Source organism: Tachypleus tridentatus, chromosome 11 (genome assembly GCF_004210375.1).
Source record: "Tachypleus tridentatus isolate NWPU-2018 chromosome 11, ASM421037v1, whole genome shotgun sequence".
In the NCBI taxonomy this organism is placed as follows: Eukaryota; Metazoa; Arthropoda; class Merostomata; order Xiphosura; family Limulidae; genus Tachypleus; species Tachypleus tridentatus.
In genome coordinates this window covers 97,184,324-97,202,630 of record NC_134835.1, presented here as the reverse complement: position 1 = coordinate 97,202,630, position 18,307 = coordinate 97,184,324, and the positions used below count along the sequence as shown (strand labels likewise).

At 30.2% G+C, this 18,307-nt stretch overlaps 1 protein-coding gene across 8 annotated transcripts in view; it reads right to left on the bottom strand.

Annotated features, from left to right (window-relative positions):
* Positions 1-4,802: 4,802 nt before the first annotated feature.
* The window catches only part of LOC143232855 (voltage-dependent T-type calcium channel subunit alpha-1H-like), a 59,978-nt gene continuing 46,473 nt past the window's right edge, over positions 4,803-18,307 (bottom strand). For 4 of the 8 annotated variants that reach the window (XM_076468822.1, XM_076468818.1, XM_076468819.1 and 1 more), the window contains exons 25-33: positions 17,734-17,926; positions 15,607-15,758; positions 15,289-15,398; positions 14,404-14,534; positions 13,287-13,436; positions 11,709-11,830; positions 11,183-11,443; positions 10,218-10,347; positions 4,803-8,830 (exon numbers count right to left, since the gene is read on the bottom strand). In XM_076468822.1, the coding sequence (XP_076324937.1) occupies positions 8,631-8,830; positions 10,218-10,347; positions 11,183-11,443; positions 11,709-11,830; positions 13,287-13,436; positions 14,404-14,534; positions 15,289-15,398; positions 15,607-15,758; positions 17,734-17,926 (1,449 nt within the window). In that variant the 3' untranslated portion in view covers positions 4,803-8,630. Of the gene's footprint in view, positions 8,831-10,140; positions 10,348-11,182; positions 11,444-11,708; positions 11,831-13,282; positions 13,437-14,403; positions 14,535-15,288; positions 15,399-15,606; positions 15,759-15,826; positions 16,296-17,733; positions 17,927-18,307 lie in introns of those variants that run through there. The other 4 variants (XR_013017820.1, XR_013017821.1, XM_076468823.1 and 1 more) reach the window with 4 other exon arrangements.

Sequence of the window (18,307 nt, the reverse complement as noted above, 5' to 3'; positions counted from 1 at the left end):
TAAATAACGCTATGCATTACAAAATTTGTTGAATAAAGATAAATATTATAATCTTAGGTTTTTAAAATGTTGTATGCATTTGAATGAATATCGAAAATAGCATTTATTTCTCATGGAAAAATTTAAAATAGCAATATCCTTGTCTATTCAAACATTATTCAAAATAATTTCTTTAAATAATTAATGTAAAACACAAAACACATTTCATACTAAGAACATTTTGAATATATTCAAATGTTTTGAAGAAAAATCCTAATATGTTTGTAAGCCTTATAATGCTAAATTGATGTGTCACAGGTACAGTAGTCGAAGTATAATACTAATTATTGTTTATTGATATATCATTTAAGTGACCCATGTTAATAAGATCTTAAACTGTTAAAAACACGAAAAGACTTTTGCCGTATCTTATGTTTAATATACGTATATATATTTATATATATATTTCTTAATTAATTTCAAAACAAAAAGTGTTTGCTTATCAGTAATATTACACAACTATAAAACATGTTTACGAGTCTGAGAAGAGGGAAGAGTTTGTTGGTTGTTAGGAGTTAAGCTACATGATGATCTATATGTGTTATAATCACTACAAATCTCGAAACCCTAATTTTAACATTAAAAACCTTCAAAAGATCCGAGAAACTTATGAAGAGGCACAAAGAGAAATACAGACTTCATGCGACAGGTTAACTTCAAATCGTATTGAACTCTAAATTTTTGTGTTCTTTAATGTCTATACATAATACTTTCTTAATTTTAAAATCTACAAGAAATTTATTCGTGTAGATTGAACTTTGACAGGCTCATTTCAAGAAAGTTGAAAAGCAATATCATGTTTCGTAAAATATAACATCTCTATTGGTGTAATATATATATACAGTTCAATAGTTTACATGATGTTACATCAGAACAAAACTGATAATTATTTTTAACAATTTTTATTTACTATCCCTGGATCTTTTTTACATTTGGAAGAATGTGAAAGAATTTCCAAAGCATGTATTTTGTGTTGCACACTGACGTAAAATGGTCCTGTGGTATATCTTTGAATTTAGAAGATGGTGAGCAGCGTTAAAATCAGTGCAAAATTACAAAATGTTTCCTCTCTCAAGCTGTTAATCCGTTATAAGGGAAAGGTGATCCCTTGGCGAGGACCCTGCCTCTCCTTTGAACACTTGTTTAAAACTTAGGGATGGTAGCAAATAACTCCTAGTAGGTTTGTCATGCAATACATATTATGCTCACGCCACTGCCAAGCAGTTGAAACCTTCTTCTAACGTAAGAATTGTTTCTTAATTATAATATATTTACGATAATACTTAAGGTGTCAACACTTCCTCAAGAATCTTAAACTTATATGCAATAGTTCATTCTTTTTTGCTGTAATACTCACAGAGATGGTTTGTCCTTACAGAAGAATGTTCGTGTAGAGCATGCTAAGTGAGGCTTGGATGAAACTGGTATATTACGACTACTACAAAACAAACTTCAGTAAACTAAACACCAGTTACCAGTTTAATGTCAAGAGTAACACAGTCTGCTGTTGGAATTACAAAATGTCACGGACTCATATTTATCACGATAACGATGATCATATGAACAATACACAATATAAATATGGGAGTTTATTCCATTGATGTATGATTTACAAGAAAATTAGATGATTGAACTCATTGAACAACATTAACTGAAAATATTTGTTAAAAAATATTGAAAGTTAGCTATTCGAATCTGTAATATGTAGCTAAGCACCATATTTAGTTTTGTAGAATTAAACATAAAACTGATAGTAAGTGTGTGTTTTCTCTTCGCAAAGCCACATAGGGCTATCTGCTGAGATCACCGAGGGGAATCGAATTAGCGTTGTAAGTTCGTACACATACCGTTGAACTAGAGGAGGGCTGATAGTAAGTTATCAAAAGTAATATTTGATAGTGAAATTTCCCCCTTGTCCAGTAAAACTTACTGACGATTATCCAGTTAAAACAACTATTAATCAATGGAATTGTAATGAGTCTCAATCATCTACTGGTCTGATATCTTATGCAATATAATACTAATAATTCCAGCCGAATAGTCAATTAACCTTTTTTCGACATGTCAGTAGCGTATAATACAAGACGTTTTACAACTTATAGTGCAAAATTTATAAATAAGTGTAATATAATCGATAATGTATTTTCGAATCGATAAGTCAAAACATGGATATTTCAATTCTAGTAGATTTTAGTCAATCTTATGCTTCATTAGGTCTACATATAAACATGTGTACTTAATATACAGGAATAATGTTTCACACAAGGAACTTCACGTGTATATTTTGGTACAAACTGTCATTAATAACTTATAAAAACATATAAATAAAGATGTTTTAAAAACTTAGCTTAAATAGTTGAATATTTCTAAGAAATAATTAGAGCATATTAAGACAACTAGCACTTTTTCTCTAAAAAATTTCACTTCCAATAATCTTTTGCAGTTCATTGTTTTTTAATATAGGCAAAACATTTCTGGCGTAGTATAGCTGTGTGAAATCTTTACAATAATTCCGAAGATGCTCCCCGCTAGTACAGCGGTAAGTCTCCGGATTTACAACGCTAAAATGAGGGGTTTGATTCCCATCGGCGGGCTCAGCAGACAGCCCGATGTGGCTTTGTAATAAGAAAAACACAGACAATTCCGAAGAAGTGCGTAATAAGATTTAGAAATATGAAAAATAACAGCTTTTCTGATCACCGTTTTAAATGTAGCCCAATAATATACAATATACAAATAACAACATGTTCCTCTATGTTTTAATTAGCGTCTGCTTGTTGTTTCTCAAGAGAAGCTTATGCAGGAAGAAATAAAAAGTTGAATATAAAATAATTTATTAAAAGTATGATACTTTTTGTTTGCCAAAAGTGAAAGTAATTCTGAAACGTATATGTAAAAATAAACAATCTGAAATAATCATATGAATAAATTACTAAAGGAAAATGTATAAAACTAAAACAAAAAGTATCACAATCAGTGTTGGCACAAGGAATGCGAAAATAAACAAAATAAAATACAGCCTACAGAAACAAAACCAGAGGTGACATTATTATTTCTTCTGGTAGTTTTAAGGCTTTTTCTTTTATAATATATTGCTATAGACACCACTCCCCCCACCCAAAAAAGGCAATAAAATGTTTGGTTTGCCAGCTTCAAAATTTGAACAAAGTTATTAAGAGTTTAGAAAAAGACCACATTTTTTGAACAATTTCACAAATTGCACAAATATTGACAGACCTAGTTTTTCTACAGTTTTAGAATAGAATATGAAAAACCAATTGACCGTCACATTATAACATTCCCATGGCTGAAAGGGCGAGCATGTTTGGTGTGACGGGGATTAGAACCCGCGATATTCAAATAGAGTCAAGCGCCATAACCAGCTGGCCATACCGGGCCCTCAATATATGATGACATGAAAATATACAAAAGGTTTTGTTACAGAGAAAACGCATAATTTTTGGTTTAACACAGAAAATTGGCATCGTTTTCTTATTAAACGTTTCTAATGTTTCAGCAAAATGTTTTGTCTAATAGTAGTTAAACTTGGTGAGTTAAGGATAATGTTTCAAATACCTCCATCTACAGAAAGTTGAATACATTATATTAAAAAAATTTTGAATATGTAATTCAGCAAGTCACGTGAAAATTGAAGTCAATATAAAATCACGATCACAACTATATGACATTATTCGATGTTACGTAGCTAGTGTCATCAAAGAAAACTGATCGCACAAAATATCCGTGTTATCACATCATAATTTTCAAAACATTTGGGGGAGGGAGAAAATGAATATGAATCTACTTGGGTCACCATGTTCATTCTACAACATATGAGAGCTGTGATGAACAATGTGTGACGTTTAGTATCAAGTATTTGAGAATCCACAAACACAGGATCTCTGACACAGTTTGTTTGTTTGTTTTTGGAATTTCGCACAAAGCTACTCGAGGGTTATCTGTGCTAGCCGTTCTTAATTTAGCAGTATAAGACTAGAGAGAAGGCAGCTAGTCATCACCACTCACCGCCAACTCTTGGGCTACTCTTTTATCAACGAATAGTGGGATTGACCGTCACATTATAACGTCCCCACGGCTGGGAGAGCGAGCATGTTTGGCACGACGAGGATGCGAACCCGCAACCCTCAAATTACGAGTCGCACGCCGCAACACGCTTGGCCATGCCGGGCCACTTCTGAGACACTATACAACATAATGAAGAAGGATCTTCCCATAGAAAAGTGACACAAGTCAGGTGTACGTAAGCTGTTTTTCTGACAGATCTGTTCAGTTGTGACAAATTTCAAGCATCTTAAAAGTGAAACGGATATTCATACCATTTCATAGAGAAACATAAAAGAAAGTTTTCCAAAACTCAGAATGCGAATTTTTACAGCAATGGGAAGCGAATAAATGGCCCTGAGATTCATAGACCTACAAAGTAATCATTAGATTATACTTACCCTTTAACAGAATATAAAAAAACCATGAAATAAGATTTGAAAAAAATAATATAAACGATAAATTGAAAGCAAAGGATATAAATATTCATTTTAACAACAATAATTAATATAAGTTATTCAGACAACCTGAATTTAAAGTAAGAATATTCAAGTTGAGTAAAGCTATTTCGAAGAAATATTTTCTTATAGCACAACTTGTTTATTGTTAACTTGAATAAGTCTGTTAAAAATTAAATACGCAATAGTATATAGTTTATATTTTATGTTCTAATATTAATTGTTTTGAAATAATGAAACGACTCACATTTACGTATCTTTTTATTATTCCTTATACGTTACAAACAGCTATTTTTACATATCCCAGTTGATATTGAGTGTCTTGTTAAAACGAAAAAATATATATTTAATATAAAACTTTGACACAACGTTTCTAAAGAATATTAAACATTAAAGACAGCTAGTTTTCATTAATGCCATTAGTTTATGATGTCAATCGAGTTTTAACTTTACTTATGAAGGTTCAAACCCTAGAACTGTAAGTGACAAATTTATACATTTGTTTTTGTTTTGCCATTTCTACAAACGAGGTTTAGTATAGTTTATATTCTGAAAGTAAATTGAAAACAACATGAAACGCTTCATGTGATATTCAGCATTGGAACTTATTTTAATGGTAATATATGGGATAGAAAATTTCATATAACCAATAGCCAAGAGGGTTCAACTTGAATATTGATAAAATCAAAGTATTCTAGGATATAGTTACAAACAGTGTTTATTCACTGGTAATGTCAGGCATGTCAGAGAAAATATAATCAGAATAATTAACAACTTCATTAAAATAAAGGAAGAATTTGTAACATGAAAATTAAAGTTTCATTTACTGATAAAACAAGTAATATATTTTAAACATATTACTTGTTTTATCTGTAAAAATGCTTTAACGTCAATACGAACAGCAACCCCTTCTTAACTATAAATGTACCCAGTTACTTAGAAATAAACCCATTTATGTAAAATAACTTAATGATTGTCGGTAATGCACACGACATACAGGTGACGAAGATCATGATGAAATGGAAGAATATTGACTGACTCACAACACCATTGGTTGGCGATAGTAATCCCATATTTAATTTAATTATAAAAATAGTAAATCAATCAGGCAATTGCAATCAGACATACTGCAGATTATTCAAAATTCTCCCTAATCTAAAGTAGAATTCCAAGTAAAGTTAATGTAATAAATGTATAAATTGGAGTTTTAGCCATATTTCTGCAAAGTTGAATTCTGAATAGTTTTAGCTGAATAGATAACTTAATTCAACAAACCTTACAGTTCAAAAAAATTCTAAAGCTAAATTTTAAAACGATCTTTAAGGTAGAAAGTAACCAAGAAAAATAAACATAAATCGATATATCGAATAAATAGTATCCTATATATGAAAGTTTAAAGAGGTGATACTACACAAGAGGATACTGCTTAAGTTGTTTAGATTTTCAAAAGAAATTATTATCCAAGAAAAAAGGCAGTACGAACTGTCTTGTGGACGCGATCTGATTAACAAAGAAAGCAAAAGAAAAAGCAGCCATTACGAAATGTGTCAGACGCTTTAATGTATTGATGGAAGAGCAAAATGGAAATGTGTATAGTTCAAACTAACTACACTTGTATCAGTTCATCCTGTGTCACATTTATATTTATATTTGATATTTATAAAATGGGTTTTACTTTCAGATTATTTCTAAATAAAGATGAGATGAAGTAACTAAAATAAAAGCGCATATTATAAATATTGTCGCTATAATTAACTCAAGAGTAGAACATTTTGAACCAAAGATGAGTACTACAATCTTATTCATCTGATTATATATAGGTTAATAAATCGTAAGATGAACGCTACAAGTTCATTAGTCAACAAAGTTTAGGACGAACATAAAAAGCTTATTTATTTGTTTGTATATAAGAGTCAACAAATTGTGGTAATATAAAAAAATAAACACGAGAGATTAAGTTGAAAAATTAAATTTAGAACTTACTTTTATCAATTCATAAACTCTTTCTAGAAATATATGTTTAGCAAATTATATATATCTTAAGAGTTTCTGCAAATAATATGTTATGAAATAAAAGTGCAAATACTAAACGGTGCTGCAATAGTTTAAAACATCAAAACTATGATATGTAACTTTACATTTCTTTTCTTATTAGTTATTTTTTAATATTATAAGGTTTAATTTGAGTACTCCCTACGTGCTAATAAACCCTACCACTTCTCAGCATATGTGGGTTTCATTCAATGAGTTATGCCAAGTGCAAAGATAAAACTTTCAAAAGATCTTCTTTCCAGCAATTTATAAAAATATAGCACTTAATTAATTAACTACACTTATATTCTTACTTCAAATGTTTTACTTAACATTTAATAATATTGGTACTTCTTTCTATTAAAATGTATATCTTCATTAAATTATATTCAATTTTCAATTACCAAATTCTAGCTTAAAATCCTTGCTGGTGTTTTCGTCTTATTGTTTCAATTTTCGACTATATTCCTCTTCCCTTTGTTCAAGCAATAATTTTCTAAAACTATATCACTTTTGTATTTCAAAAAATATACAGAACGTTCAAATCCTTTGCATTCACTTAACTAAAGAAAATATATAAATATATGTCATAATAAAAATCAGTCAAATATTTATTATCGACTTTACATTGAGTTTTTAGTTAATCGTACAAAAACCGTATAATTCTTAAAAATATTAGTTTACATTAATAACTTACATTTTATAAACGTGGTTTTACGAATTATGTAAAATTAGAGTCAATAGAATGTAATTTTATAGCCACAAGTTGAAATAAAATGTAAAAAAAAAACAAACGCACACATTACTTGTTTATTAGTTTTTTATGGATATTACATTTCTGACAAGATAGTGATTTAATGTTAGCTCATTTTTATACATTTATAAATGAATTTGTTATTTTTAGTATAAATAAGGTATTTATTTTCTAACAAAAAATTAAGAAGTGTTTGTTTAGTAATTTGAATTAAAATATTCTTACTGAAATAGTAAATTTCTTAGAAATATACAATTTTCAACTATGTAACTGTGCATGTAGGCTATAAAAGATGATTTTCATATTTCGGGCTTGGTAGTGTGTGCAATGGGAGGCTTAATTTTATAGAGATTTTCAAATGAAGTAAATAACCAAATTCCACACGTAATATTTCAAATGGATATCTAAGACTAGTTAACATAGAATAGACATACAAATAGGAAGGATATGTCTTTGAAATTCTTATGCTAAATGTACAAAACTGTATGAAATATTGTAAAGTAATGATGTACAATTCAAAACATGGCTTTTACAAAATGGAGCACTTTCCGTCATGAAATATGGCATTGTCTTTGACCTATAACTTTTCCTAAGTACAGTATTTACATAAATATTTAGTTAAATATCTATCTATATATGATATCTTACAAGATAAACGTTACATAAATTAAATGATAAATTTCGGTTTATCAGACCATTGACCCCCTCGACTACACAATAGTTACTATCAGCCATCATCACCAGCCGTTTGACGGCTTGCAGAATCGCGTCTTTTATTCACAAGTGTTGTAAGTGTCAGTTGACACCACGTTCATTGTAATTTTTGCCTCTTATAATAAACAAGACTGCTCCTCTTGAGGTTCATGTGAGGTATTTAGTGGCTACAAGTTTTAACATTTTTCCTCCCTTGATCTGTGATTTGTCTTAATTTTCTAATACTAACCAGAACTCTTCGTTTGACTGAGATATTGAATTTGGATCTTTTTTTCTGTGCTGAATTGAATGATGATACAGCAGCAGTTTTGTTAAATTTAGCGATTCAGCTTTGTCTTCTACAGACGCCTTTTGCTTCTCGACTTCTTCATTATTAGTAGCTTCATGAATTTCAACAGAATAAAAGTAGAGCTAACATACAGATGAGTAAAGGAATCATTAAATGATTTATCTTCTAGCATATATATACCATTATTGATTGAACGAAATGGTGTAAAATGAGATGATACTAATTTGAGTTCAGGTGCTACGGAATGATCTTCAGGACTTTTTTGGCAAATGTTCAAAATGACTTAAAAGAAGTCATCATTCCGAGTAGAACATTCTTCTTCGTTTTTAGATTTCGGCAAATCCGCATCACATTCTGCTCTAAGACAGTTAGATTTTCCAAGTTCCACACCAACGGAACAAGATTCGTCTAAATTTTCTGAATTTCTGCTCCCACTGAATTCTGAAATATCGATGGTTATAGCTGCCGTTGGAAAGTTTGAGCCTGAAAAATTCCACATCAGATTTAATTACTCGATAAATAAATAAAATACAGAGTCGATATAAAATATACGATCAATAAAGTGAATCACGAATTTATTGAATTTTGCCAAGTGTAACGTTATAAATTTTGATTTCAGTAAAAGTTTTGTGAAACGCATTTGTTATAGATAATTGCCATTCTAAAATCCAAGGAAAAGTGAGACTAAAGGCAACACTAATACAGATTTCATATCGTTTTAATTTCTTTAAAATAAATAGTTCAGTTTTAATTGTCAAGCATAAAGGTTTTATGCCTAAAATATTTATAATCTATAACATTATATTCTGAAATAAAATAAAAGTTAGTATTTACATTTTGTATTACTTGTCTCATCACTTGCTTGCGACAATGAAACAGATTTCTGACCTAACTACTGATTGATTTCCTTTTAGGTATATTAAGAGTTAGAAACAAACACAACATTTTTTGCACGTCAATGAGAGTAATTGCGTTACCGAAACTAATCAACTGATATATGCAATAGAAATGTATCTTGGCTTGAATTTCGTGCAAAGCTACTCGAGAGCTATCTGGGGTACTCGTCCCTAATTTAGCAGTGTAGAAGGAAGGCAGCTAGTCATCACCATCCATCGTCAACTCTTGGGCTACTCTTTTAGTAACGAATAGTGAGATTGCCCGTCACATTATAACGCCCCCACAGCTGACAGGGCGAGCATGTTTGGTGTGACGGGGATTCGAACCAGTGACCCTCATATTACGAGTCGAGTGCCTTAACCACCTAGTCGTGCAGGGCCGAATGTATCTTTCATTGTGCCGAAAAAAAAGCATCGTTTTTATTTTTACTCTTAAAATAATCATCGATTACTAATTTTCAAGAAGATGGATTAATTTTGATTTCTAAGTATATAATATACGATTTAAATTCCTACTTTTAATTTCTAATTTTTATTTACTATTTTTATCCACCTACCACCGATGTGTTTTTGAATAATATGTATATATAGGTATTTCATATCTTTTGTTTGAAGAAACAAATGTTTCAAGGTGTTTCTATTATTTCTTAGCTGCAATTTATCATGTTGTCATGAAACGATAATATCAATTACTCTTCATTAGAAATATTCTACTATCACCATTTAGTTTATATCGTTGTAGTTATTATTATCTCCCAATGTTATTAATGTTATGTATATAAAAGATACTAAAATACAAAAAAATACTTCAAAACCTTAAGTAACAATGAACAATTGATATTTAGTAACTAATCCTACCAAGAAATTTCAGAGTTATAGAAAAGTATACAAAATTACTTCTCTTTGTTTTTGAAGAGTGAACGTTGCTTTTTAGAATTACTGTATTCTAATACGATAACGTCAATTTGACATGCCTTTCTCATTCAGTTGAGCATCTTCTTGGAAAGTAAATGTGAAATTTGCAGGTAAAGAAGAAACTTTGACAAGTGGCTTCTGAGATACAATCCTAGTAGTTTTAGTCTTGGATCGTTTTTGATAGATTTCCTAAGAAGAAAGAATTAAGTAATTTTATATTTCCAAAACTATATTGATAATGAAGATCAAAGTTAGATACATTTCTTAAAATTCAATAAAATTTTATACATTAGGATAATACTACAGAATGGATTTTTACATTGCTCTTGATTAAATAAATTTGAAACTTTTGTCAAACATCACAGAATCTGCATTTCCTGGTCCAGAGATAAACGTTCATAATATTTATGTTTATATTTATATTTAGAGAAAAGGTGGAGCTGCTATTTCGTAATAGCCTGTTAACTTTCTTTATGCTGAATTTCGTGATGTAAATAATACATTTTCTAAGATGGATTCCGAGAAATAATGGAACTTGATATATATTCTTCGTAAGTGCGAAATCAAACAAACGATTTTCAGAATGTTTTGAGAAAAAAATTATTATTTACATTATGCTACAAATATACAGAAAATATCAGAGCACCTTTCAATTTTACGAAAAGGCTTAATATTTTCCTCACTTCAGCTGCAAATACTTGTTAAGTTTCCAACGATTCTACAAATATTTAATAAATTTTGCGTTTGTAATATTTTTTCGTAAAGATTTGTGTATAATAGTGAATAGACGCATGGACCTCACGTAGGCTACTGCAATTGTACGATTCAAGTAGATTTCTACCTTAGCACCATCTAACAGAAGAAATACGAGTTTTACTTAGCTCATTTAACGGATTCACAGAATGATAAAGAGGCTGTGCAAATGAATCTTAACTTATCATGAACAGTTTACGTATATGTATGAATATGCATATTGAAAAAATTAAAAAAAAATTAGATGCTGGTTTGTAAAAGCTTTTTATACCTGCTCAAATATTTCCAGTTGTTGTGCAGCTATAGTTTCAGCTGCTAGTTCATCTTCAATTTCCACATCAATGTCAACATCATCATCCATCTGCTTGTGTGATTCCTCTAAGTGTTTCATCAAAACAGCTACTACCACATTAACCAGCACAAACTGAGCCATTAAGACAAATATTACAAAGTATAAGGGAGCGATGAGTTGAGATACGCAGCAGTTAGCTAAACAGTCACTGGAAGAATCACAGTTGTCTCGGAGGGTGTCCTAATTAAAGTACGAAACGCAAATCGAGCATAATTTTTAACAACAATGAATGAAGGCTGCTTTTATTAAACTTAAAACAATATGTTTGGTTATACATTTTCCATAAATGTAAAGTCAGAATATAAATTCTATTGTATGTAATTTAAAATATTCCTAGTTGTTTTATAGTACATTTAATCAGTGTTGTGAAACGTTTAAATAAAATCTACATGTATTTTGAAAATGTAAAGGTTTGTCAAATGTACATGTTTAAATATATATTTACCTTCATAATCCCATTCCAATTATCACCTGTTGCAATGCGAAATAACGTTAGAAAAGCCATTCCAAAGTTATGAAAATGTGCATGTTCTCCTAAGCCCTGACAAGGGAATTTATCGTTGCATTCTAGATAAATAACAAGTTATGAAATCAACGAAATTTAAAATAGTACTATCATATCAAAATTATTCTTTATGTTTATCAATATCAGTTTTGTTCTAACATCAAAATGCTCAAAAGTAATCTTTCACATACTATGACAAATATAATAAAAGCAATTTCATGTTGCACAACTAAATAATAAAAATAGATAAGTACTTTTGTGCCTTTACCTTTAATTTTTTCTTAATAAAGTATCACAATACTTTCGGGATTTAATGCTTGAAGAAACAGATTTTTGTAGCACTTTTGTCATTATCGTGAATATAACCTTCCAATGACTAACTTGATAAATAAAGTTACATTTTGTAGACCAGAAAATCATTCATGCTTGTAAATAAATAAATAAGATGAAAAAACAGTTTCACAAAACTGTCAATTTAAAAAATAAGATTCATTTGAATGCTTGTTGAATTTCTCACGAAGTTATTTGAGGTCAATCTAAAAGAGAGATAGGCAAAGGATAAGGAAGTTAGTTAACAAAACCCAGTGTCAACTCTTTGGTTACTCTCTATGAACAAAGAGTGGGACTCACCATCAAATTATAATGCTCCCCCCCATGATTGAAGAGGCGAGCATGTTTGGTGATAGGGTTTGGGAATTTCAAATTACAATCTGCATTTTCCGAGTTGAGGGTCCGAAGTAATAATGAAGCTCTGGCTATGTGATTCTTCGCGTTTAGGAATTGGATTCATAAAACCTTAAAATACTGGAAAGACTCCATGCACGATGACGTCACCGAGCTACGTTCCTTAAATACATACTGACTGCCATTTTTAAAACTTTTCTGCGTGTCCTGAAAATCATTCCTCTAAAACAAAACGATCTTATACATGAGAGTTTAGTGATTTAACCAAGAAACATTAAACTACTGTACAAGGGTATGCAATTAGAAAGATGAAATATGATACTTTTGTCGATAAATTTTTAATCAAACTTTTGAAAAGTAAGACACATATTAAGAAATAAACCATAAAACTAAGTTTGTATATTACCGATAACTTAAAGTAGTGTTTTTTGTGTAATTTTATCTAGTTTTTTAAGGCGTGGATCTTGTTTGATAAATTATATTAGCTTAGGACTGTTATTTACATATTATTCTTATCATATATTAAAAGAAAGATTTAACATTCGAGTGATAACTTTGATACCTTCTTCTGTTATTATGATAGATTAATTAGATAACATTAAAATACTATTTTATCTCATCAACTTAATTTACTTATGCAGTGATCTCAAACAGTTTCAAATGTACATAGAAAGCTAATCACATTTAAATCATTCATAAGAATGAATGCTTATACATATATATTTATATCTATATATTTATGTGTGTTTATACAGATACATGATTTATGTTCAGAAATCGTTAACACTTAAAAGATGAAACTTCTTCTGATTTTTACAGTTATGCCTCACCTACCAAGTCGACCAAATAATTCCACTCCAAGAGCAGCAAAGATGAAAAATAAGAGGAAAAACAAGAGGCCGAGATTGCCTACTTGTGGTAGCGCTTGCATTACAGTGTCCAGCAAAGCCCGGATACCTTTTGCCATCTTCAGTAGTTTCAATACTATTTTAAAATATCAAAACCCAAATATTATGATGTGTTATATAAATTTTTCTCTCTGTGTTTTTTAATATTAAATTTTAAGTATTAAAGAAATGTTCATTCAAGTTATATAAGATTACTTTGTAGAATAGACGGAAGCTACCCCTTGTGAAGACACAAGTGTAGAGGACGATGGTTTGAAAATCTTCCGCCTGAAGACGAAAGACAGAAGACTTTCAAACCGTCGTCCTCTACACTTGTCTCTCCACAACAGGCAGTTGCCATTCATTCTACAAAGTTTCATCAAAAATATTCTGCCTAAACAGTCTGTCAAAGAATTATACATGATTATTTGCATATTTCCAAACTGTTAGCTGTCATTATATTAATATATTAAAGATGATTATTTTTCAGTAGCCTAAAAAATACCATTTTCCAAATGCTCATATGTGCACTCATAGATATTGCTTTATAGATTCTCAGTGATCAATATTACTTATGTTTATTTTATATTTAAGAATCTGAATTCACAGCCCACAAAATCAATACTTTTTCGTACATGTTGTTCAGCTAATCTTAAATACATAGAAACTGATTAAGTTTTAGAACTAACAATATTTCGTTTTAATATTTTCTCTAAAGCATTATTCTGTGATAAGTAGGTTCAATATTTCTTTTCATATCTTATAAAATTATAGATTTTCATGATTTTATATAAATTATAGATTTGGAAGTGTAAGTGTCAATACATTCCTACACATATAGAAAACTTAGGAAAGAGCAAACACAACTACAGCTTATCATGGGCTCTTCAGAATATTGACAGAGCTAACCAAACAACAATAAGATCCCATTTGACATCAATCTGGCTATATTTTAATATTAAAAATATAGATAATTTCTTATAATTCATGCTCGTATTTTGATCTTTATTTGAAATTATAAGAAACATTAATAGTAAAATAAATACCAATTAAACATATTCTACCTCTTGCTATTCTCAAAACCCTCATCACACGAATGATAGTTGGATTTATGGGGATGATCTTAGACTCCATCTCTTCGAGGAATATCCCAACGACAGATAGAATTACGATAATAATATCAAGTTGATTCCATCTAGAATAGAAATTAAGAAGTCAAAACAGTTTGTACTATATGTGTTTTATCATAGATGTAGGTCAGAACTATTTACAGGCGTTCTAAACACATTTGACTTGATTAGGGCAATTTCGGTGATAAAGGAAAGTAAAACGAATTACTCAGATTTGAAAGAGTCTATCAAAGATTTATATAGATGCAAGAAGTTTACATTTTACTATTGTTTTTCAATAATAAGATACACCTAATGCTATAAATAATTTCTTCATAGGAGTTAAACAACTAAAGTATAACACTTCTAAAACATTTATTCCTCAAATCAATTTTATGACATAAGTTACGTATAAAAAGTCTTGACACATAACTGATCTTACAATATTAAATTAAAAACAATAACAGAAGTTTCGAGTACGGTAAAAATACCAAAAAGAGACACTATACGAAGATTATTGTTTCTAATTTTGTTTTGAAATAACACATTTCACATTAAACTAGTTTTGGAAGTACAAGTGTTAAATCATTTAGACTACAAATGAAAATATAGAAAAATTTTGAAAGACATAAATTGTTTTAGGTTTATAATCTTATACTTTTCAATTCATCTAGTCTTATGTTCTTCAAGTTAGGTCCTTCGTATGCTACATATTAATTTATGTGTAATTGTCTATTGAACGAAAATTGATATATGTGTTATGTATGTTATGTGTTATATATGTTATGCATTATTGATTTTTACACAAACACGATTACCGAAATATAGCTGTAAACGTACTTATCAATGAGGTATCTTCTGAATCCCAAGGCAACAACTTTCATGATAGCTTCCAAAATAAATACCGCAGTAAAGAAGTAATTAAATATTTTCAGAGCATATACGAGTTCCTAGAATGTCAAGAAAGAAAGAAATTATTATTCATTCAATTAGTAGATACGTGATTTTATGTCTTGCTTTAAAGTTTCATTAGTATTAACACACAACACTCTTGTAACTACAAACAAAATCTTATTTGAGAACAAACAATACACTTACGCACATATATTTTACAAAGATACACGTATCTTGAATGTTTTAAACATTCCCTGGACTTACCGTTGGCATCATATAGAATTCCATGGCCATGGTAACTACATTTAGACCAATAACAGCTGCAATAGCTAAGTCAAAGTATTTGCTCGTTACAATGTTATTGGTGAATAGCCTTAGTTTGGAGAAGTTGATATAGTATGGTGGCTCCCTCATTTCTAGTTAGAAACAAAAAAATACAGAAACGACATGTAAAGTTTCCAACACTATTTGTATCGGCAGATACAAATAATTTTTTTGGGAAGCCTACTTTCAAATGTAGTATCTAGTGGCATATTATATGTAAAAAATGACATCCTTTAATTAAATTTTAAAAACATAATTTTAAATAAAACAAAGAAATAATTTCATTATTGTTTTGAAATGTTTAATATGTATAAACTTAGAATGGGTGTCACGATTAATATTTAACTATAAAAGGATGAGTCTTTAAGGACTGAAAGTTCATTTTTTTGGCCCTGGCAAATCCTATCACAGATGCTTTTGAAAAATACACAGAAGTCAATTAGTTCCGTAGTTGTTTTTAAATGCTTTTGAAATTCCAACAACCATTCACGGAAGTCGACTTATTTGCGCAGCCCAAAGACACGTAATCCACAGGATATGTCTGCGAATGATATAACCAGAATTCCGCTTTGTACTTGTATCTTGGATGTGCATCTCAGTGGTTTTCTTATCGATTGAGACATGTCTCACTGGAACCAAATAGAAACAATAATGTCATTTTGTCCTCACTTTTCAGATATTTAACTTGTCTTTGTAACTGTAACCATTAAACATTCCTTAGGGAAACTTTCACGATATACTTGGCACAATTTGTATAACGTTGTTCAATCAGCAGGACGATAATAAATTGTCCGATAGGTTTGTTTGTTTTGAATTTCGCGTAAAGCTACACGACGACTATTTGCGCTTGCAGTGTAAGACTAGAGGGAAGACAACTAGTCATCACCACCCACCGCCTACTCTTGGGTTACTCTTTTACCAACGGCTAGTGTGATTGAACGATACATTATAATGCCTTCACGGTTGAAAGGGCAGACATGTTTGGTGTGACGGGGATTCGAACCCGCGATCCTCAAATTACGAGTCGAGTGCCTTATCCACTTGGTGACTAGCTGCCTTCCCTTTAGTCTTACACTACTAAATTAGGGACGGCTAGCACAGATAGCCCTCGAGTAGCTTTGTGCGAAATTCAAAACAAACAAACAAACAAACTATAAGTTTAATATGATGTAATTAATAATAGTTATACATACATATTATATAAAAAGTGGAATAAAGGAAAAGCAAACTAAAACCTCTCTAATATTGTGATCTGCTTCTGAACGACACATTATCCAGTTAATTTTTTTCTATTATTGAAATCTCGTGTTTCGAAACAATAGGCACAGTATAAATGTATCGTTACGCAAAATAAATATTTCCTTTTACACAAGACTCTAAAGTATTAGGTATATTCTGAATCACGTTTGTAAATCACAGTAAGAAAATAGCTTTCTTTATCATGCTAAGTTATTATTTGCCTTTCAATGTAAAGGAAGGTTTAAGAATCTACATTCTCAATTTTCTTAGTTAGACTATAAAATTATTGTACATTTTATACGTCATTGAAAACTTGCATATTCAGTATAATAGATTCAAGTTCGGGAGACAGAAATAAACATTTTAGTAGAAATTATGAAAATAAATGGAGTAGTACATAACCATCCACAAGTTCCAAACTTCACATCGACCACTCCAAGATGATTTTAGTTTTAATATATCTGAAGTCGTAGAAAATTGAAACGTTGTTCTCTGCTTTATTGTAATAAAACTTTTAATAGCCCTAATATCCTGATATATGTGATATACTAAATAATAAACGAGTCCTGCTGTGAAATAGGGATCCAACGTGTAATTGAGTTTTAAAATATCGTTAGGAGAAAAGTCTTGATGTGAATACAAAGAATAATATCTATTATTGTCTGACTGGAGTAGGGACAAGGAATAATATCTATTCTTGTTAGACTTAAATGAGGACAAGGAATGGTATGTATTATTGTTAGATTTAAGTAAAAACAAAAAATAATAGGTAATCTTGTCAGACTTAAAATAAAACTAGGAATAATACACGTAATTTAATGTTCATACTTCTACGTTTCTTCTCCAGCTTGCGAGCTCGTTTTTCAGCCCGAAGAGCCTTTTCTTCTTTCTCTTGTTCTTCTCTACAGCGATGAAAGTTTTCAACAACGACACCTACGAACATGTTGAGAACAAAGAAGGCAACAAGAAGGAGGAACGATATGAAATAAATAAGCCGCCATTCGTTGTAGTTCTCAATGGGCTGCATAATGCACAAGAAAGTAAAGCCAAAAGTTAATTATGGGAAAAGAAAATTTTAACTTCATCATATAATACTACAATTTGTAAATCCATCACTACGCTCGTGAAGAGCTGATAAAAGTTAATGATAAAATAATTTGGATGACATCTGTACACAATACAGAGGTGAATATTAATCTATTATATCATATTCTCATATCACGTGATAAGTAATTAACTTTCACATGACTTGTCACATCTTTACAATCAGAGTATGCCTAATTAGATAAAATCAGTTCTCAATCGCACTTTTATCAAGAAAAATAAACCGTATTTTTTCTTAACTTTGCCTAGCGTAAATTACAGTTTAATATGAAACATTTCTATAAATTTAAATAGAACA